Source organism: Schistocerca cancellata, chromosome 1 (genome assembly GCF_023864275.1).
Source record: "Schistocerca cancellata isolate TAMUIC-IGC-003103 chromosome 1, iqSchCanc2.1, whole genome shotgun sequence".
Lineage (NCBI taxonomy): Eukaryota > Metazoa > Arthropoda > Insecta > Orthoptera > Acrididae > Schistocerca > Schistocerca cancellata.
Genome location: NC_064626.1, coordinates 210,381,082 through 210,404,451, shown reverse-complemented (window position 1 = coordinate 210,404,451; position 23,370 = coordinate 210,381,082). Strand labels below are relative to the sequence as shown.

The following is a 23,370-nucleotide window of genomic DNA, read 5'->3' as shown; positions in this document are numbered from 1 at the left end:
GGCATATACTCGTGAGACACCCCTTACACATTCTGAACTGTATGTAGCGTGTTTTTTCAAAGTTTAGTGACAAACAATTGGCTAGGAACCAGTGATCCACAAATATTTTACTAGCTGATCTTTCTAAGACTTTGCCATTTATTGCAATGTTTGTATCATCGGCAAACAAAACGAACTTGGCATCTGGTAATGTTACTAATGAAAGGACCTTGATATACACAAGAAAAAGTAAGGGCCCTAAGATGGAACCTTGTGGGACCCCACATGTAATTAGTTCCCAGTTGGGTGATGCCTGATAGCTTAATACATGTCTCTTTCCTAATAAAACACTTTGTTTCCTGCCAGAGATATAAGATTTGAACCATTTTGCAGCATTTCCTGTTACACCATAAAATTCTAATTTACTTAAACGAATATTGTGATTTACACAGTCAAAAGCCTTTGACAGACCACAAAATATACCAGTTGCCTGCAATTTACAGTATTTGTCTAATGAATTAAGTACATTTTCACTGTAAGTGTGGACAGCCTTCTTAATATCAGAATCCTTTAGAAATCCGAACTGCGACTATGACAGTGTGTCATTTGTGATAAGATGGTTATAAAACCGATTGTACATTACCTTCTCTAAAATTTTTGAGAATGATGGCAAAAGTGAAATTGGACGGAAATTTGATGGTATTTCTTTATCTCCCTTCTTAAACAGTGGCTTAACTTCAGCATATTTCAACCATTCAAGAAATATTTCCCTAATAAACGACTGGTTACACAGATAGCTTAATATGTTACTTAACTCAGAATCACATTCTTCAGTTAACTTCGTTGATATTTCATCATACCCACTATATGTTTTTGATTTTAGAGGATTTTATGATGGACATTACTTCTGCTGGGGTAGTATTATGACTGTGGACCCGCATTATGAAAAAATTATTAAATGTCTCCATTCTCCTCTGTCCATCGCCTTCCTTCTCCAGTTTCTTATTCCCATCAGCTTTAGATCTTCCATATCATCCAGCCACCTTTTCCTGGGTCTACCTCTCCTCCTTCTCTTGTCAGGTTTTCCCATGAAAACTTTCTTGACACTCCGAGATCCTGGCATTCTCTGTACATGTCCTGTCCATCTCATTCTTCCCTGCTTAATTTTAACAATAATGTCCATCTGTCCAAAAAGTGTTTGTAGTTCTACATTTGTCCTTACTCTCCAACCATCTTCCTCTCTCACTGCTCCAAAAATCCTTCTCAGTATCTTTCTTTCCCATCTCAATAACCAGTTCTCCTCCTCTAATTTCAATAACCAGCCTTCTGATCCATATATTACTATAAGTCTTAATATGGTCGCATATATTTTGATTTTTGTATTCCTACTAACATTCCTGGAATTAAATACATTCTGCAAGGTAAAATATCAACGATTTCGACTCGCTATCATTTCTTGAATTGATTGGCGACTCCATGTTGTCTTGTGCACTACGGCCAGATAACAGGTATACTTGAAAAAAGAGACAGCATTGGTCATATATTTTTTACTATCGCAAAATCAATTTTCTGTCACTGAGTGACCATCTTCAGTGCTATATTGTATAACTTAAATTAGGATGCACTCCTAATTTAAGTTATACAATATAGCACTGAAGATGGTCACTCAGTGACAGAAAATCGATTTTGCGATAGTAAAAAATATACGACCAATGCTGTCTCTTTCTTCAAGTATTTCTTGAATTTCTACTGCTACTTTATTGTCCACCATTATTACAGAACCTAAATATTTAAATGTTTTCACTCTTTCATATTCTTTCCCATGCATTACTATTGAATTATTTCGTCCGTTTATATTGGGCTCCCCATCACCATATACTTTGTTTTGTTTGTGTTTACTTCTAAACCTACTTCTCTTGCTGCTTCCTCTAATGTATCATAGTTCCCCTTCAGTCCTCATACATTCCTTGTCATTAATGCTATGTCATCCGCATATGCCACCACTTGAACTTGCCGATTAAGTATTGTTCCTCCTGGTTTTATCGGCATTTGTCACATCACGTTTTCTAACATAGACATCACGTCTCCCTGTCATAGCCCCCTCTGTACTTGGAATTCAACAGACAGTTATTGTTCTATTCCTACTTTACACACTGTTGCTTTTGTTGTCATTCCTGTCAAATTGACCAGTTTTAGTGAGATTCTAAATTTTTCCATGATCTGTATAATTTTCTTCCTGTGTAGGCTGTCATACACTTGCTTAAAATCAATGTACAACTGATGTAGTTGCTTGTCATACTCATAAAACTTCTCTGGCATTTATCTTAATAAAATATCTCATCCATCGTGGATCTGTTCTTCCTAAATCCAGCCTGATAGTTCCCCAATATCCCTTCCATCATCCGTTCAAGTCTGGAGGCTAAAATTTTACTAAATTTCTTATATGTTACGTCCAAGAGAGTAATTCCACGGTAATTACTACATTCTGACTTGTCGCCTTTTTTATTTAATGGGCAGATAATTCCCATGTTCCAATCCTTAGGCATTACCCCCTTTATCCATATTTTCTTTATCAATTCATATACTGCTTCCTCTTTCTTTCCCCCATATTTTAATAATTCGGCCTCTATGCCGTCTTCTGCTGCTGCTTTATTATTTTGTAGGCTCTTGATAGCATTCTTCATTTCCTCTAGCTCTGGTACTGCTTCCTCTACCCGATCCTCTAAATCTAACTCTGATTCCAGTTCTGAGTCCTGTTCCTTTTCATTCTCAACTCGGTTCCTTCTTTATCCCCCTTCCTTCCCATCAAGCAGTTCACTAAAATACTTTTGTCACCTTTCTAGGACTTTGCTTTTATCTCCAATTAGATTTCCGTCCTCGAGGTTGGAAACCTTTCTTCAACTCTCTTATTCTTTCATAGGACCATCTGATCTCTTTATTGTCTCCCATTTCGTCCAGCTGCTCTATCCTTCTCCTTTCATGCTGCCTTTTCTTTACCCTACAAAGCTTATGCTCTCTTTTCCTCTTTTGTCTGTATCCTTCTTCCACTAACCTCGTGTTTCTTTGCAACATCCTTCATCTCGCTTCATTTCTCTAGTGTATTACCGTTAAGCATTCCTCGTAGAACCACTTAACCACCCTTTTGGGTTGTTCTCTCCACAGTTTCTCTTCTGCAGCTACACTAATGGCAGTTTTCGACGACTTCCATTTAGTTTTCACGTTATCTTCATTCCCTGTTTCTCCCTACTTCCAATATCTCTTCTAGTTTCTACCCATATTCTTCCTGTGTTTCCTTCATTTGGAGTCTTTGTATATTGTGTTTCATTCTTATCTTATTCCTTTGGTTTCTTACCAAATCTATCTTCTGCCTACATCTAATTCGTACTAAGTACACCAAATCACTATCATTTTCAACAAATAGAGCCGCATGCAGTATCTGCGCTGTCTGAGGCATCTTGTCACATTTCGCATGGCTCCCCCGTCGGAGGTTCGAGTCCTCCCTCGGGCATGGGTGTATGTGTTGTCCTTAGCGTAAATTAGTTTAAGTTAGATTAAGTAGTGTGTAAGTCTAGGGACCGATAACCTAAACAGTTTGGTCCCACAGAAGCTTACCACAAATTTCCAGTTTTTTCAACTAATAGAAGTTATTACACTTCAGGGACACTGGCAGCTCCAACGAATGTGACAGAGGAATTTGCAGTTGAAGATCCCCCTGCCAAATCCGCATTCACTGTTGACACCTCTCTTCTACACAAATTGATCTCTGCCTCAAGGAAAGTGACATCCGTTTTTGTTGTAATTTCCCACAGGCACCGACTGAGTCGTGTTCCGTTGTTGTTGTTGCTGCTGCTGGAAATTCTGCCACATTACTATTCCGTCGCTTAACAGGTTTTCTTCTGCCGCACCCACTCTTCGCCCGTTATTTAGGAGGAGGCGTTCTCGATGATTCATCGGGATCTGCAACATCTTCTGTATCCTCAGCTGGTATCTCTTATGGAACCTCAAGTCAGATCTGTTTGTTTCAAATGTTGGCGACTGATGATAAATGGAGTGAAAAAGAAATTGTGTTCAGTCAGGTAGCCCTGCTCCATGTCCCCCATTGTGTTGAGCAATTTGTGGATAGCTAATTTTTATACAGCGCCTTTTTGCTAGTAGGAGCGAATTTACCATTACAAAGGGGCATGTAGCACTGTGCTGTTTGCTGTAGTTTCTACCAATTACAAGTACTTGTAAGTTGACGTTGGCTGCCAAGGAAAGATTTCAGATGGAAGTGTTTTTAAAAATGCCTCTATAAGTGAGCAGAATGCTTCTGTAAGTGAACTAATAAAAATTAAAATAAAAACTAAACATGCTACCTCATGAATGTTTACCTGGAAGGACAAAGATACTACCATATGTATTCATCTACATGTGCACCACATTCCGAAAGTCACCTAGCGTTGTGTGACGGAGGGTACTAATTTCCGCCAGATGATGCTTTTCCATTGCAGGAAAACATCATGAAGCCATATACAGGAAGGCACAACCAAGGCTCAAAAGAAAGAATTTTCAGCTACTGGTTGTGTAGGGCAAGTATGGTTGTAGAAAATACATTCAGTGGTATGGGCTCAGTCTTTCATGTTTCCCGAAAACCAATGTTGTTGCAGCCTGAGAAGGTATGAATTATCACTATGACAGCAGAGTGCCTCCTGATGTCTTGAGAATTTCCGAGTCAAGGACCTATTACGGCTCACAAGGAAGCTTCGATTCTTACTGACTACAGACATGTGAAGTGATCTCAGTGTGATGAGGACGAGTTGCTGCTGCATCATTTATCATTGCATTCCCAAATATACCTGTCACGGACAACTTTAACACAAAGTAATTCGTGAGAACATACAAGTTACTTTGTACACCCAATTGCAGTTGCACCATGGCAAATATTGCTGAATATTGTTGTACAGTACGGAACAGAAATAAACATAAGCAAGCATAAACTTGTTTAGGGTACGTCTTTTACGATTGTCTCTCTTGTATCGTTTGGGTCTTGGATAACACCCAAGAACCGTAAATTATCGAAACCGAATCACTGGCTTATGCGGGGTCCTGTAAAATGAATAGCAGGTTATGAAGAGGACAGAACTTCGAAACATATTGGCAAATTTATTGAAACACACATTGAAAACAAAGAAAATATATGCTAATGCATGTCATATATGCCCTTTACTTGGTTTACACCATAGAGCCGCGCGTTCTCGGGCGACTTGCCACGGTTCGCGGGGCTCCCCCTCCTCTCTCGGAGGTTCGAGTCCTCCCTCCGGCATGGGTGTGTGTGTTGTCCTTAGCGTAAGTTAGTTTAAGTTAGATTAAGTAGTGTATAAGTCCAGTGACTGATGACCTCAGCAGTTTGGTCCCCTAGAAACTTACCACCTACCAACACATACAGTAAGTCGTTTAGCATCTGCGGTTGAGCTGCTAAATGTTCCAGTAAGCGCAAAGCGAAGGTTAGGTGGTCAACTTTATGTTGTTCGTTTAATTTCTGTAGGATTTGCAAGTTTGTTGGGGGGAAGGTGCATGTTATCACGGATGATTCGTCGCAGGGTATCATCTGACGTTGTCAGTACCAAGGCATATGTCGCAGCAAAACGGTGAGCACTTCGAATGAATGCTTGGCGCGCCCCCTCCATTCGCTCCGCAGTCCGCTGTGTCCTACGTCGCGCTGAACTTCTCTTCTTTGGACAAGATGCAGTAATCCTGCGTCGACGTCCAATCGCCCGATCATTCCAGATTATACCGTGTCGCCTGAATTGTGATGAGACACTCGTTTTTTAATCACCCCTCAACGGCGAATGCTCGAAGCTCAGAACTCCAATACAGCATAATTACAAAAGGCAGTCTTTCTTCAACGCAGAGCGCGCATACTTCGCGCAGGCGCAACAGTGACGGCGTACTACGTGACTCAAATCCTACCAACCATTCTGTCGGGCACTGTACAAAAATTCAAAACCACTACCATATTTCTTGCTCTCTTCATTTCTCTTTTCTCGCGTCTAAATTGAGCTACGAGAGACCTAAGTTTTTGAAACGTGTCACTGCTGCTGGTGGTAAGGAGCGCTGCAATTTTCTGTAACATCTTACTTTACTTTACTGTTGTTTGTAATCGGCGGTGCGTACGTTCCAGCAGCACTCCTCTGCCTCATAGCGTGTGACAAGTTCGAATATCCAGTTTCTCGTCCATTCCATTCTAAAGAAACGCAACGCAACACTCAACAAGGCAGCATTATACAAGCAGGGCAGGGCATAAACAAACACTGGTACTGTATAGAGGCATTTAACAGTAGCAGACCAGAAACAATGTTTTCTTTGATCTATTCTGAAACAGCCACTGAACACTGTTTCTGCGTTTGCAACAATTTGCAACCAGTAGTAGCCGCAGGAGAAAGAAAACTGGCGTTCTACGGATCACTTAATCGGGCAGGTAGGTTAGAAAATTTAAAAAGGGAGATGGATAGATTAAAGTTAGATATAGTGGGAATTAGTGAAGTTCGGTGGCAGGAGGAACAAGACTTTTGGTCAGGTGATTACAGGGTTATAAATACAAAATCAAATAGGGGTAATGCAGGAGTAGGTTTAATAATGAATAAAAAAATAGGAGTGCGGGTTAGCTACTACAAACAGCATAGTGAACGCATTATTGTGGCCAAGATAGACACAAAGCCCATGCCTACTACAGTAGTACAAGTTTATATGCCAACTAGCTCTGCAGATGATGAAGAAATAGATGAAATGTATGACGAGATAAAAGAAATTATTCAGGTAGTGAAGGGAGACGAAAATTTAATAGTCATGGGTGACTGGAATTCATCAGTAGGAAAAGGGAGAGAAGGAAACATAGTAGGTGAATATGGATTGGGAGGAAGGAATGAAAGAGGAAGCCGCCTTGTAGAATTTTGCACAGAGCATAACTTAATCATAGCTAACACTTGGTTCAAGAATCATGAAAGGAGGCTGTATACATGGAAGAAGCCTGGAGATACTGACAGGTTTCAGATAGATTATATAATGGTAAGACACAGATTTAGGAACCAGGTTTTAAATTGTAAGACATTTCCTGGGGCAGATGTAGATTCTGACCACAATCTATTGGTTATGAACTGCAGATTGAAACTGAAGAAACTGCAAAAAGGTGGGAAGTTAAGGAGATGGGACCTGGATAAACTGAAACAACCAGAGGTTGTAGAGAGTTTCAGGGAGAGCATTAGGGAACAATTGACTGGAATGGGGGAAAGAAATACAGTAGAAGAAGAATGGGTAGCTCTGAGGGATGAAGTGGTGAAGGCAGCAGAGGATCAAGTAGGTAAAAAGACGCGGGCTAATAGAAATCCTTGGGTAACAGAAGAAATATTGAATTTAATTGATGAAAGGAGAAAATATAAAAATGCAGTAAATGAAGCAGGCAAAAAGGAATACAAACGTCTCAAAAATGAAATCGACAGGAAGTGCAAAATGGCTAAGCAGGGATGGCTAGAGGAGAAATGTAAGGATGTAGAGGCTTGTCTCACTAGGGGTAAGATAGATACTGCCTACAGGAAAATTAAAGAGACTTTTGGAGATAAGAGAACCACTTGTATGAACATCAAGAGCTCAGATGGCAACCCAGTTCTAAGCAAAGAAGGGAAAGCAGAAAGGTGGAAGGAGTATATAGAGGGTTTATATAAGGGCGATGTACTTGAGGACAATATTATGGAAATGGAAGAGGATGTAGATGAAGATGAAATGGGAGATAAGATACTGCGTGAAGAGTTTGACAGAGCACTGAAAGACCTGAGTCAAAACAAGGCCCCGGGAGTAGACAACATTCCATTAGAACTACTGATGGCCTCGGGAGAGCCAGTCATGACGAAACTCTACCATCTGGTGAGCACGATGTATGAGACAGGCGAAATACCCTCAGACTTTAAGAAGAATATAATAATTCCAATCCCAAAGAAAGCAGGTGTTGACAGATGTGAAAGTTACCGAACTATCAGTCTAATAAGTCACAGCTGCAAAATACTAACGCGAATTCTTTACAGACGAATGGAAAAACTGGTAGAAGCCGACCTCGGGGGAGATCAGTTTGGATTCCGTAGAAATGTTGGAACACGTGAGGCAATACTGACCTTACGACTTATCTTGGAAGAAAGATTAAGAAAAGGCAAACCTACATTTCTAGCATTTGTAGACTTAGAGAAAGCTTTTGACAATGTTGACTGGAATACTCTCTTTCAAATTCTGAAGGTGGCAGGGGTAAAATACAGGGAGCGAAAGGCTATTTACAATTTGTACAGAAACCAGATGGCAGTTATAAGAGTCGAGGGGCATGAAAGGGAAGCAGTGGTTGGGAAAGGAGTGAGACAGGGTTGTAGCCTCTCCCCGATGTTATTCAATCTGTATATTGAGCAAGCAGTTAAGGAAACAAAAGAAAAATTCGGAGTAGGTATTAAAATTCATGGAGAAGAAGTAAAAACTTTGAGGTTCGCCGATGACATTGTAATTCTGTCAGAGACAGCAAAGGACTTGGAAGAGCAGTTGAACGGAATGGACAGTGTCTTGAAAGGAGGATATAAGATGAACATCAACAAAAGCAAAACGAGGATAATGGAATGTAGTCAAATTAAGTCGGGTGATGCTGAGGGAATTAGATTAGGAAATGAGACACTTAAAGTAGTAAAGGAGTTTTGCTATTTAGGGAGTAAAATAACCGATGATGGTCGAAGTAGAGAGGATATAAAATGTAGACTGACAATGGCAAGGAAAGCGTTTCTCAAGAAGAGAAATTTGTTAACATCGAATATAGATTTAGGTGTCAGGAAGTCGTTTCTGAAAGTATTTGTATGGAGTGTAGCCATGTATGGAAGTGAGACATGGACGATAACTAGTTTGGACAAGAAGACAATAGAAGCTTTCGAAATGTGGTGCTACAGAAGAATGCTGAAGATAAGGTGGGTAGAACACGTAACTAATGAGGAGGTATTGAATAGGATTGGGGAAAAGAGAAGTTTGTGGCACAACTTGACTAGAAGAAGGGATCGGTTGGTAGGACATGTTCTGAGGCATCGAGGGATCACAAATTTAGTATTGGAGGGCAGCGTGGAGGGTAAAAATCGTAGAGGGAGACCAAGAGATCAATACACTAAGCAGATTCAGAAGGATGTAGGTTGCAGTAGGTACTGGGAGATGAAGAAGCTTGCACAGGATAGAGTATCATGGAGAGCTGCATCAAACCAGTCTCAGGACTGAAGACCACAACAACAACAACAACAACAGTAGCCGCAAACATTGTTGCAGAAAATGTTTCAAACTCAATGTATACAGTGCGGAAAAATTGGTATGTGTTTACTTATCTCTTCGATCACTGTAATATAATGTATAAGATAATATTGCACTTGGCTTAAATCTAGTGTTTTTCAAAGAAATAATCAATGCTGTTTTCCGTAAACTGTAGGTATTCCAAAAGTTTCTGGTTTCATTGGAAGAACCTAAACAACAAAATCCCAAGAAAACGCTTCACTTCTGCCTTCAGCTGTTATCATCATAATAATCGATATATATATACTTAGAACCTAGAAGTGACAGATAAGTACCGCCTTTTGTGTGATGATTTCCCACATTGTATTAAATGCGAAGAGATAAAACGCCTCATCTGGGTATTTCTTTAAGAACTAGGACCGCTTTTAAGACTGATAGATATAAATTTTCGTCAATATGTTTCTTTCACAGGCTGAGAGTCCCATAGCAGACAAAGAAAGGAAAGGCTCCCTCGCATATTTCTTTAAACAGAGAAGAGATGCTGAAATGTCAGAAACAAGTATGATGATAATTATTTAAAGAAAATAGCTAACCACCGATAGTTGTGAATCTATGCAAGCATAGTTGATTCGCAAATAAATCAAATGCTTTGGAGAAACCAAAGCTTATAAAATTACATGCTAGCCGCATAATTAAATCTTCGCCGACAAGCAGACGACGTTCACAACATTCTATTTGGCAACAAAATTACTGAATAAATAAATTTTTCTCCATCCCATTTTCGACAAAATATGCAAATGAGCGTACGTAAAGGAGGATGCTCGACCAAACTTACTTTCTACCACTTGAAGAAACAGATGTTTGTCTACGTGTGCACGATAGCCGGCAGCGAAATCCGTTTTCCTTCTTCAAAGCAATGGAAAGTTAATGAAACATAAACTGCACATGGTAGAGTACCTATGAACTTGTATTAATTTTTATATTTCCTGTTTTTTCTCCGCTTGCAGCAGTACAATAACAATTCCAGACTCTTATTATAACCTCACACGAATTCACCGCGCAGCGAAACTTTGGTGAAGAAATAAACTGTATAGGTTTGTTGGTACGAAGGAATATGTTGAGCAAATAAAATTTGGTGCATTGTTATTTACATAGTATTACTTAAAATGTTATGTTTCTAAACTGGTGAAGCATAGCAAGGAATCCTGCCTGCAGTAATGTGCATACGACCACAATAAAAACGATCAGCTTTAAAATATAACTATAATGAAAGTACAGAATTTATGGCGTGATAACTCACAAGAGTAGCAGGTAACATTTAGTTCATTATGTATGATGCCAGTGCGGTATGGCAAATAATCATTTTTGATGAATAACAGTCTATAGCTTGGTATTTCATTATTTTAAATGTAGCAGTTGAATTTCGCTACAGTTAGTAAGGATAATTCGCTAGTGCTACGCTTTGTCAGTTTATTGCACACCAGGACGGCTACAATCTTGCTTTAATAGGGTGCTAATATCCATTTTGTTAAGTCATTCAACTACAGTTATGCTTTAAATACGATAATTCCTCCCCGAAATTAGCATGAAGTACTGTGTGTCGTTTTTGCTATTAACTGCTATTGTATTGTTAGTATTATAGGAGTCACTATTTTGTTTGCCTCAAACACAAACACTCATTACAAGATACTGGGATGTTTAATTGATAAACATTTTGGAAAGAAGCAAAGAACGTAATGTTTGTTTATAATGCTTTTCTGCATGATCGTCCTCTGATGGAGCTCAATGTATAGTGGAACTGAGCTGAATATATATTGGGAGTCGACAATTTCTTACAATGGGAATTGTAATTGTAATGTTTATTAAGACATTTAAATCTTTAGCATTTGGCCATTGGGGTTTGACACAGCGCCCTGTTCCTTAATCAATCTGACCAACATTATCATTGCTTTAGGTTTCACTTTTCTTTCAACTTCTATTCATTTTTTACTCATCATAACAAATTCACTTCCCCAGGGTGCATATTATGGAACCTATGCTTGGAAGAAAGGATAGTGTAGCGTAGGTTATTCCATCTTCTGAACTGCATTATTTATGAACAAATGGTATTACTCCATTGGTCAGAAACTTTTTAAATTAATGTAGACGTTCCTGAAAAAGTCTGTTTGTGACTTTGAGTACCAAAGGTTTTTTTTAGAATGAGTTAAATATACAAAAGATGACAGCACAAACATTGAGGCTTTTCTCCAAATCACAGAGAACAACGGACGCACTATCCATTCTTTTACCCCATGAAAAGCACTCAGTGGCTATAAAAGCAGCTGGAGCTACCTCATATGATCTACATAATTTACCAGGAGTAGCGGTATATCTGTTTTGTGATTGTTTCACAAGTGGTTACTGCCTTCTCTTACAGAAAGAATTATTATTTTCAAAATGAAATGTATTGCATTTAGTTTTTTATGTAACTTGCCTGTTCTTCATTTTGTTGTTGCAGCCCAGAAATGTTTCACACAAAAATACTTATATTAGGTGCACAAGCACAAGGAATTGCAGTAGCATCTCACTTTTTGGAACACAACATGGAGGACTTCATTGTAATTAAGTTAGGAGGCCAAACTCTTGAATCCTCTTGTGCTTCAAGTTCAAGTGAGTTTAGAAATATATTTTCTGCCTAAATAAAATTAAATCTAGTTTATCAGAATAATCGACACAATGTTCTGGACTAAATAAATGGTTTCCCATTTCATTTTTTACTTTTACTCATGAAAACATTTATCCTTCAATGTAACTTTGTTGTTAATGCATTATTGTATCACATAACTTGAGCAAGCAAAGTGTGTGCCTAGTAATGAGTGCTTACAGAAATATGATCTATGAAACATCAATCAGTTAAGAACATCTTTTTTACTACATCACTGGATACAACCATTATTTGACATTCAGGTTGCTATGTTCCTTTTTGTTCCAGATGTATGCAGACCTGATGGAGACAACAAATGCTTTCAGAATGGGGATGAAAGTTTCAACTCAGAAAAGAATAGAACAAGCATATTAAACAGAAATGCTATTGTGAAGGATCTAGGATTAATATTCTTTAATTCTTCTGGTCACATAATTGCTCAAGAAGATGTGGCAGAAGCAGCTAACTTAGCAGCACAAATGAAGGAGAATGTTATGTATGATAAAGGGAGTTTGTTATCGTTGTTGGCAGATTTACGTTTGGAACAGTAAGTAATTCACTTTGAATGATCCTTTTATGATAATTTGCATACTCTTCATTTTATTGTTGTTCTTAATGTTATTATTGTTGTTCTTCTTTTGTTGTTTTTCCCTTAGTGTGTGTATTTTCATAATTGTATCTCCATTCCTGGCACAATTTTTAAAATGTAAATAAATGAGCTTAATTGTCTTGTCTATTTTGTTTTACTGTTTACTTCACTGTGCCTGATTTTCCTGTGCATCATCTGTCACCATCAGTATGTAAATTAAATGACAGCAAATCCAGAATGGATTAACAATATGAATCAGTATTGATTACAACTGACCACACAGTTGTCGCATTGCATGGGAAACAGGCACATTTAAAAGTAGATTAAGTTGTCGGACAAAGTCCTACACTCAGATTTAGAAAAACACGTGTATTCATACAAGCACAACTTTCACTTTCATGGTCGTTGTGCCTGTGAGTCTTGATTTCAGTGATCAGCGGTCTTGGCTAGTGTGGGTAGTTGTACTACAGAAGAGGTGTGGTTGAGAGAGGGGAAGGGTGGTAGGTTATGGCTGGGCAAGATGCTGTAATGCTGTCTGCAGGAGTGTGCAGGAACTTGACTGGGACAGGTGATGGGCTGCTAAGTGCAGCATTGGAAGGCTGTGTTGGGGGGGGGGGGGGGGGGGGGAGTGGGATGGGAATTGGGGAGGAAAGAAACAGAGAAAGAGAAAGGACTATGCAGGTGCACAGAGTGATGGGAGGCATTTATAAGGGTGGAGCTGGAGCATGGGAGGGCATAGAGGACAGGGTGTGGAAGACAGAGACGAACGAAGTTTGCAGTCAGGGGAGTTACACGAGCTACGGTCATTCAACAAGGAGAGTTGCCACCTGCGGAGTTCAGAAAAGATAGTGTTAGTTTGAAGAAACCAGGTGTCATGGGTATGGTTATTCTGCAAGGAGAGTTGCCACCTGTGTAGTTCAGAAAAGATAGTGTTAGTTTGAAGAAACCAGATGTCATGGGCAATGAAACAGTTTTTGAAGTCAAACACACTGTGTTGCATGGTATGCTGGGCAACTAAGTGGTCCAGCTGTCTCTTGGCCACAGCTTGTGAGTTGCTGTTAATGCAGACAGACAGCTTGTTAGTGGTCATGCCCGTGTAAAATGCCACACAGAGGTTGCAGCTGAGTTGGAAGACCACATGATTATTTTTACAGATGGCCCTGGCTTTGACAGGCAGGAGATACCTGTGACAGGACTGGAGTTGGTAATGCTGGCAGGACATGCATGACAGGTCCTACATCTATATATTTTAAAGGTGTATGGGCAATTGGGCAACAGGTTGGTAGAAATGATGGGATAAGAAAGAACAGAGCATATTGCACAGGTTGGCTGGGTGGCAGAATACCACTAGGGGAGTGGTGCTCAGGATTTTTCTCATTTCAAGACACAATGAGAGGTAGTCAAAACCATTGTGGAAAATATGCTTCAGTTGCTCCAGTCCTAGGTGATACTGAGTCGGGAAGACGACGGTCCATTGTGGCCATTCAGTGGATATGTGAGGGATGGTGGGTGACTGTGGAGACTAGGCATGGGAGATCTGTTACTAGACAATGTGTGGAGGATTATTTTGATCTGTGAAGGCATCAGCAAAACCCTCAGCATATTTGGAGAGGTACTGCTCATCACTGTAAATGAGACTGACAAGAATGGATGGATAGGCTGTGTGAAGAGGCACTAAACTGTTATTTCTTCGTGAACGATCACTGTCAAACTATAGCCAATAGACAGCTGGACCTATCATTTGCCAAGAATACTGTGCAGTATATTGTGCTTGACTTCAACAACTGCTTCACAGCCCATGCCTTCTGGAATCTTCCCACCAACAACACATTTTCTGATCTGTGTGGGAACTCTCCCTGCAACATACCCTTCTCTCCCATAAATCCCTGGCCTCAATCTTTTGTAGTCCATGTCCTGCACCTGCCTCTGTCTCCTTCTGTGCACCCATTCCATCCTCACACATACCTTCTTACCCTGCACCCCTCCCTCCACAGCACACCTACATTGTCCTTTTCTCTTCTCTGATTGTATTCTCTCCTCCCCCCCGGCCCCTCCACACCCCACCCCTCCCCTCCCTACTACACATCCCCACAGACAGCACTACATCATCTTCTTCCAACCCAACCTTACTAACTCACCCCATTCCCACCACATGCCTGTTCTATACCCTGCTACCCACCCTAGCCAAGATTGCTAATCACTACAGTCAAGCGTCGTCAGTTTCCAGAGACAATAGCAGCCATGTGAGTGTGTGTTTTGCATGTATGAATGATTTGTGTGTGTGTGTGTGTGTGTGTGTGTTTTTTTTCGAAGACTAATAAAAACTTTGAGCAATATCGTAATTCATACTGTCAGTGTAATTATAAAAGCATTGTATCATAATGTAATCAACTGGACTAATACACTGAATATAAACATCTTCTGTGTCATCAATTCTGTGCTCTACTGAGCAGAGCGCGATTTTGTATGACCCTCCTCCATAACGTTTTGTACACCTGCAGCTATTCTTCATATATTTCATACCATTTGGCATCTCTCAGCTGTCATGAGGTCATCCTCTTGTTTATTCAGAAGAAGTTTTTGGTTTATGTATTCTTGAGCAGTTGTGTGAAGCCATTATCCTCATATGATGAGGATACTATAATTGTTTTACTTCAAGAAACTTCTGCAGGATTTTTTGGAATGGGCAGAGTCTTGAAAGGAGGAACATCAACAAAAGCAAAACGAGTATAATCGAATGTAGTCAAATTAAGTTGGGTGATGCTGAGGGAATTAGATTAGGAAATGAGACACTTAAAGTAGTAAAGGATTTTTGCTGTTTGGGGAGCAAAATAACAGATGATGGTCGAAGTAGAGAAGATATAAAATGTAGACTGGCAATGACAAGGAAAGCGTTTCTGAACAAGACAAATTTGTTAACATCGAGTATAGATTTAAGTGTCAGGAAGTCATTTCTGGAAGTATTTGTATGGAGTGTAGCCATGTATGGAAGTGAAACATGGATGATAAATAGTTTGGACAAGAAGAGAATAGAAGCTTTCGAAATGTGGTACTACAGAAGATTGTTGAAGATTAGATGGGTAGATCACATAACTAATGAGGAGGTATTGAATAGAATTGGGGAGAAGAGGAGTTTGTGGCACAACTTGACAAGAAGAAGGGACCAGTTAGTAGGACATGTTCTGAGGCATCAATGGATCACAAATTTAGCATTGGAGGGTAGCGTGGAGGGTAAAAATCGTAGAGGGAGACCAAGAGATGAATACACCAAGCAGATTCAGAAGGATGTAGGTTGCAGTAAGTACTGGGAGATGAAGAAGCTTGCATAGAATAGAGTAGCATGGAGAGCTGCATCAAACCAGTCTCAGGACTGAAGACCACAACAACAACAGGATAGAATGTTGCAAGATATTTTGTAAAGGATTTGCTCTGGAACTCAGAATGTGCAAATTGTGGAGTGGATCATGGAGGGACAAACAGGTGATTGTCATGATTGAACTATTTTATTACTCACATGACACATATTCAAATTTGGTTCTAGCTCAGGCTCATCCAGTCTTGCCTACTTCACACTTGTAAGTCTTGATCTGCAAACAGGATTGCTAGCATACTTTGCATACTTCCACTTCACACTCTCATGTGGTATAATCTTCTTTGGTAATGCAGGTAATGGCAAATAAATATTTATTCTGCAGAAGAGTATTTTGTAAGACGAGAACTGACATCTAGGAGAAGTCTCTTCAAAGACATAGGGGTTCTTACAGTTGCTTACAAACATGTCTGCTTCCTAAAAGTTTTTGTGGATGAAAACGAGAGTGAATTTAGAATGTACTGTGCAATTCACAATCATAGTATGAGAAGTAAAAATAATTTCCATGTAGTCAGTGTGCCCTTATCTAGATTACATGGCTGGTTGGTGATGTTGCATATTAAACTGAACATAATTAGATGTTGCAGTTAGAACAGAGCTGGGAGTTTGTAGGGATGCCACATCATAACACTCGAGGCATTTAGTTTACATTGCTCAGTAGCATTTGGTTACTGGAGCACTTCCATTGTTTCTTATAAGGTATGTGCTACTGCCTTTGCTACCCATAAATATATATGAGTAAAGGATACCACTCACTACTACACACACCTCTGTGCATTGTGTCGGCACTGGCACAATGTAGTCTCTCTCTCTCTCTCTCTTTCTCTGTGTGTGTGTGTGTGGGGGGGGGGGGGGGGGGGCGTGCGCATGTGTTCACTCTAGCTCATCAAAGGCTTTTTCCCAAAGGCTAGCAGAGTTCATTTGTATATGCCTCACAATGATTCAAAGCCTCTGCTTTTTTTTTTGCATGTACACTGTACCAGGACTTTCTGACATTTCCATATGGCTTCTAATACCTAATACTCCTTGTCTATAATGCATACCTTCTTCAAGTCATAATCTGGTCAGACTTCACTTTCAGAGACAAGATAAAACCACAGTGTTATAAATTAAGGAATCCGTCTACAAATGTGGGATTTCTGGATAAAACTAGAATGTATAACAATTTTTCAATTCTTCACTCACTGTCTGTTCATTTCCAGGTATTAATCTTGCCATGTATTTATTTGTTTTATAATGACTATCTGCATGCTCCTAACACTGATATGTAGTCTGTTGTTTTGTCATACACATACCTCTTCCCTGCAGTAAAGTAAATTCACCATACTTAACTGATTTACAGTTTAGCTTATGTATTTCCAACTCTGCTACAACTATCAGTGATATATTACATACTTCCAGCTCTGTTACAATGGTCAGTGATACCTTTTTTGCTCTCTCTGTGCCGCCTTACATGTGTAATATCTTTTCAAGTTATTCTCCAATACTCTTGTCTAGTATTTGTTTTATTTTGTTGTGATTGTCAATTTATTTATATTGTTATATAAGCTATTCTGTAGTTTTACCACATGCATATCTCTCCTTCTATTTAGTGTAATTCTTTACACTTACATATATAAACCTGACATTTATGTAGAACTTATACCATTTACAAATTTAGATTGAAGTGTACTACAGTTTCATTTTACTCATATTGTCCTCCGCCTCTTCCATGCAGACACACACTGTTTTACCAATATTCAGATTTAATGTTTTCTGGTATGTTCACTTCACATTAATTTACAGTTCAGTTTAAATATTTTCAATGATGTTACAGTGACACTGTCGAAGATGAGATTTACTCTGCTTTTGCATGTCACTCTCCATGTGTAATATCTTTTCAAAGTTGTCTACTAGTGCAGAATAAATAATGATGTTAAACAGTGAAAAGCCCAGGGTGGAATAACAACTCCCATTTCCACCTACTCCAGATCTGTCACTGGCATCTCTTACCCCATCAAATGCAGGGCTACCTATGAAAGTAGCCATGTGACCTACCAACATAGCTGCAGACACTGTGCCACATTCTATGTATGTGTGGCAATCAACAAGTTGTTTGTATGAATGACCACTGTCAAACTGTGATCAAGAGACATTTGGACCACCCAGATGCTGAATATGCCACCCGTCACAATGTGCTTCACATTAATGACCACTTCACAGCCTGTGCTATTAGATTCTTCCCACCAACACCAGATTTTCTGAACTGCACAGTTGAGGTTTCTCCCTATAACACATCCTTCATTCCCTCAACCCCCTCTGGCTCCAACCTTCACTAGTCCCTGCTTATCCCTTTCTCTGCTCCCATTCTGGTACTGCACACAGCTTCTAGCCCACCATTGCACCTACACAGTCCTTTCCTTTTCTCTGTCCACTTCTCTTGTCTTCCCCCACCCCCACCCCCACCCTGCCCCCACCTACCCCACTGGTGTCCTGCCCCCTCACTGGTGTCCTGCACTAGCAGCCATATCCTGTCCTCACCATGTTGTAGCACGCTTCCATAGGTAGCACCAGCATCTTCCTCCACCTCTGTCCTGCTGTCTCTCCCCCTCCCTACCCCAGTCCTCTTCCTTACCCTTCACTTCCCATCCAAGCTACATGGATTGTTGCTTATGTTGGACACTGCCACAGTTGGGCATTTGCACCTGGGGACAGTGATCACGTGTTGTATATCTACCTCTGAAAAAGTCTATGTCAAAAAGTCTAAATATTTCAAAATTAATTTTCTTTGCACCTGTCTGCAACTCAACACCACATCTCTTTGATGAGATCATTCATTCATAATCTGATGATTGTCTTGTAGGGCAAAAACTGGTTAATTAAATAAATTAATAGTGTAGAACATCCACATTGTTGTGATTTTTATTTATAAAACCATATTTGTGTAATAATTCATAATAGCGAACCATTTTTTGACCGAAAACTGAACCATTTTCAGCTAGGAGTATAAAATGATTGCATGAATTATTTGTATTTAACACAGAGTTATGAAAACTTTTGCCAAAACTACACGGGCATATAGTTGGCAGTGTAATTAACATATGATTGTAAGCAGATTAAAACCCGTAAAACAATTGGACCCTGATATGTGCTTTTTGTGGGCAACACTGGACAATCGAGCCACAAGACCATGCCTCAAGGAATGACTAATAACTTTAGTCAGTATCCCTTCCCGACATCTCCATACTTCACAGAGACTTTCTTGAGACAGTCTGTGATGTGTGCTTATGCAACTGGGATGTTAGCATATAAAATCAGAAAATGAGGGTTATGAGTCCTTGTCTGATGCAAAGCTTTAACATATCTGGTGTGCTCATTTCAGTATGCACTTCTTCGAAGACTGGAAGTACCATTCCAAAACGCACACCAGAACTGTGACTAAGCCATCCTAATCTTGTCCTTTTCTCCAATAACTTTACCCAATCTGGGTATGGAGCAGCTTCTGTAGTGTTTAGAAAACTAGGTTGAGTTACTGATAATTTGTGGCTTTTAATTAGGAAATGAGGCACAATTCAGAATTTCAGATGATTGCTCATGAAAGACCAAAATCTGACTGTGGCTTGTGGGTCAACACCCTTTCATTTTGATACACTTTAGCATGAATAGTGAAGATTTTATTTTATAATACAATTATAATTTTATTAAGTAACACGTGTCATTGATACAGTTGACCTGTGCTGTGAATGACGCACATAAAATTCAATATGGTTATGACTTTGCTGTATTAGTGATATTCAGTATCATTATAATCACTGAGTCACATATTATTTTTCTCACAGCTAATTTTTACTTTTCTCTTGTAATTCAGTGCCTAGCATTGAACAGGAAACATTACTGAAGCTACCACGTCTTGCTGTCCATAAAATGAAGTATCAATGGTTTGACACGTGGAGTACCAGAATTGCATCCAGATCAGGAATAGAATAAAACAGTTCAATAACTTTGACATAACTTTCGGATTGAGGCATAGGGTTACACATTTGTTAACACTTTGCTACGAAAAATGTCTTCATATTTGTTTCAATGAAGATATGTGCTTTGAAAAGCTTCTTATAGAGATTCAAATTTTTGAGTGATAAAGCTTATGAGTATAGCATTTAAAACCATAAAATGCAACCAGTTTCATTTAACAATGACTTTCCTACCTTTCTGTACTTTAATTTTTTCTCATAAATTGTATGAGATGTTTATGTTCTGTTCTGTTTTGTGTTGAATTAATTTACTCTGTCCATTACAGATTACAGAGAGGAGTGAATGAAGAAACGTTCCTGGGGAGAGATCCTGACACTGTCGAACTACTGTTAGAATGGAAACAGAAGATGGAAGATTTATTGTATGGTTCTTCTTCCAATACACGTAAATGTTATTGCAGTGATGATGAGTCTGTCTACTTAAAGCACAAAGAAGAAAGTTATCAAACAGTACTGAATGTTTTATCAGTGAGTACTTGTAATCTTTCTGCATTTTTGAAACATTTTGGAAAGTATGTACAAATGGAGTCACTGAAGTATGTATTTAAACATTTACAGTGTTTGCAAGGAAAAGAAGTAATTCAGTTTTATTAATGTTATGCTGGTCAGATCTTGTAGCAAATGCATTTAAGATCTTAAAGGAAACCTTTCAGAATATGGGCTTAAATTTTTCATTTCTAGTGATGTCTGAGGGGATTGTGTGCTGATCTGTTCTGTTCCAATATCTTTGTGTGTCCCCATAGGCTAATTTCTTCTTTTGAATTGTTATGTCTGTGTTTTTAATCTTCTCATGTAGTGCTCTACAGCACCTTAAGTGAAGTGCAAATCCTTCCACAAAGTTCTTACGATCTTTCAGGGAAAATATCTTTCCTTTTCCCCAATTCAGGCATTTTTTTTATTTTGGCCATTGCCTTCAAGGCATAAAAAAAGAACCATGCTTACAGCTGTTTAGTGTTTCACTTGTTCAAAGTATTCCCTTTAACTCATTCCTCTACAAACACTTATGTCAGAAGCGCTTCCACTTAGCCATGAATCTCTTGGTATTTTCTTTTGGATTCTCTTATAGTGCCCTTGATGATTTCTTTGTGTGTCCCATGTTTTGCAACATCTTTTGCAGAAAATTCTCATGTAACTATTTCAAAGTGCTTTTATCAAAGTCATGACTGACTGTTCTTGAGGCAAGAAATTCATGATTTTATTTTGAATTTGAGCACCACCAGTTAAACGAAAAGACTGTTACACATTATAGCTTTTGGCCAAAGCCTTCTTCAACAAAGAGTTGGAGCAGCTTGTGGTAGCAATCATGTGTGTGTGTGTGTGTGTGTGTGTGTGTGCTTTCTTCAATGAAGAAGGCTTTGTCCAAAAGCTATGATACAAAACAGTATTTTTGTTGTGCCTGTCTGCAACTTAATGGGTCATCTGTACAGTGAGTTGCAATTTATTCTTTCACCTAATACTGTTACATTTATTTCCTAATTTCAAGCAAAATTTCACTTTGCATTGTTCCTAGCACAAAACAGACACTACAAAACCTACATCAAACACATTTCAGTCAAATGACAATAGCTTTAGAAACTAAAGAGGATCTCAGTGATGTGAAACAATGTGATATTTGGAAATATTGTGAAGGATATGTTGCTGCAAACCAGTTTTTGCCAGAACCCTTTGTTGCCCCATGAAAAAAAAGTATTGTTCTTTTCCTGAATACACCTATTGTAATTTGTGCAGCAGTATCTCATTATTGCTGAAATGAGATACATTATCTGTGAGGGAATACCACATAAGAAGAAGAAAATGTGGTTAATGTCCAGTCGTATCTTGATAAAAATCAAGTTGATGTACATATTGCATCTAGTTTTTAACAGAGATAAATACAAGTCTCTGCTGCCCATGAAACTTAAAAGTGTGGTATCTTTTGGTTAATGATTAATGAATCACAAATGGAGTCAGTCGTGTAAGCAAATACCTAGGAGAAACACTCTCTGGAACCATTAAGTGGTTCAACTATAAACTCAGCAGTAGTTGAAACAAATGAAAGGTTTCAGTGTATTTGTAAGATGATGGAAAACTGTAGTTTGTTTATGGAAAGGGTTGCACTCAAAACACTTGGACGTCTTATACTGGGATACCAGTATTTAAATTTTTGGATCCATATTGAACTGGACAAACAGGAGACACTCACCAACATAAAGAAAGTCAATTACCCTGTACAGTTGGTCACTAGATTCTTTGCTTCAGCAGACGGCGGAGAGAGAGGGAGGGGGGGAGTGACAGAAATTCTTAAAAATAACACCTACTAGGCAGTGAAAGAATGAATATATGAGTAGTAGTCATAAATTTTTCATTATAATGAGAAAAAGTCAAGCTATGACCCTGAAGCTAGTTGATGGTGAAAGTCTTTTGCAGCTACACAAAATGACACAGTGGCTTGGTAATGTGGGAATTACTTATGATTAATTTCTGCATTGGAGTGACCCCTGACACAGATCCAACCATATACACTACTGAAATCTGTACACAGTGAACTCTGAACACTTATTAATGTTATCTTGCCCTATTAGTGAATACGAATTATGCAACTTATAATAAAAGAATGACTCACATGAAATATCCCCCCCCCCCCCCCAATAAAAAAGAAAAAGAAAATTGCTAAATGAACAAGGTCTACTGAAATAAGAAAGGTTATTCATTGACACTGTTGATTTATTGCAATAGAAGCCTGCATGGAATATGATGTGCTATGTAAATAATATAGGAAAACAGATCCAACAAAACACTAAGCACAATTATGTCAATAGTAATGGTCAGTCAGCAAAGTTGCATGAAGGTGTAGAATTCTCTGTGTAACAGCTTCCTGTTTGTGTATCAACAGTAACACTATCTGACTGACTCCATCTTATCTGACAGTGAATGTGAACTACTAAACTGAAGGGTTGTGCAACATGCATTAATTGAACAGCTGCTTCTTCAAGTCAAAAGGACATGCCACTGAGGGTGTCTAGCAATGTGGAAAATTCTGTACATGCTGTAGCTGCAAATACACTCACTATAGACAGCTGCCCATCTTGGGTAACACTATGCTTGGTGCTGCCAAAAATCTGCACAGTCTCAACCAGGGTGTCTGTGCTTATGCTTGAACATTGGACTTCACCTCGCTTGCCGCCCATGGGCAAACCCTCCTGCTAAGTTTCCCTGAATGAAGTTCCTTGCCCCAGCTTAGCTCTATGATGCATACACCACACTGTCCCCAACAAAACTCCAAATATTCTTCCAGCCCCTTTCTTCCAAAAAAAAAAAAAAAAAAAACACTCCACATGGAGCACCTCAACCTACAAATTGCACGCAATGAAATACCCCATGCCAAACACATAATCAAAAATTGGTGCATAGTTTCTGTCCAGGAGATGGGCAAAAGTCACTCCTCAATAGAATGACTTGCTGCCAAAAGTTGCTAGCATCTCTGATGTCA

The 23,370-nt window shown here is 39.1% G+C and overlaps 1 protein-coding gene across 1 annotated transcript in view; it reads left to right on the top strand.

The window, feature by feature from the left end:
* The window catches only part of LOC126164818 (uncharacterized), a 67,324-nt gene that overhangs the window by 22,499 nt on the left and 21,455 nt on the right, over positions 1-23,370 (top strand). Inside the window, exons 2-4 of the mRNA XM_049920274.1 lie at positions 11,747-11,898; positions 12,221-12,479; positions 20,168-20,369. Of these exons, the coding sequence (XP_049776231.1) occupies positions 11,747-11,898; positions 12,221-12,479; positions 20,168-20,369 (613 nt within the window). The remainder of the gene's footprint in view (positions 1-11,746; positions 11,899-12,220; positions 12,480-20,167; positions 20,370-23,370) is intronic.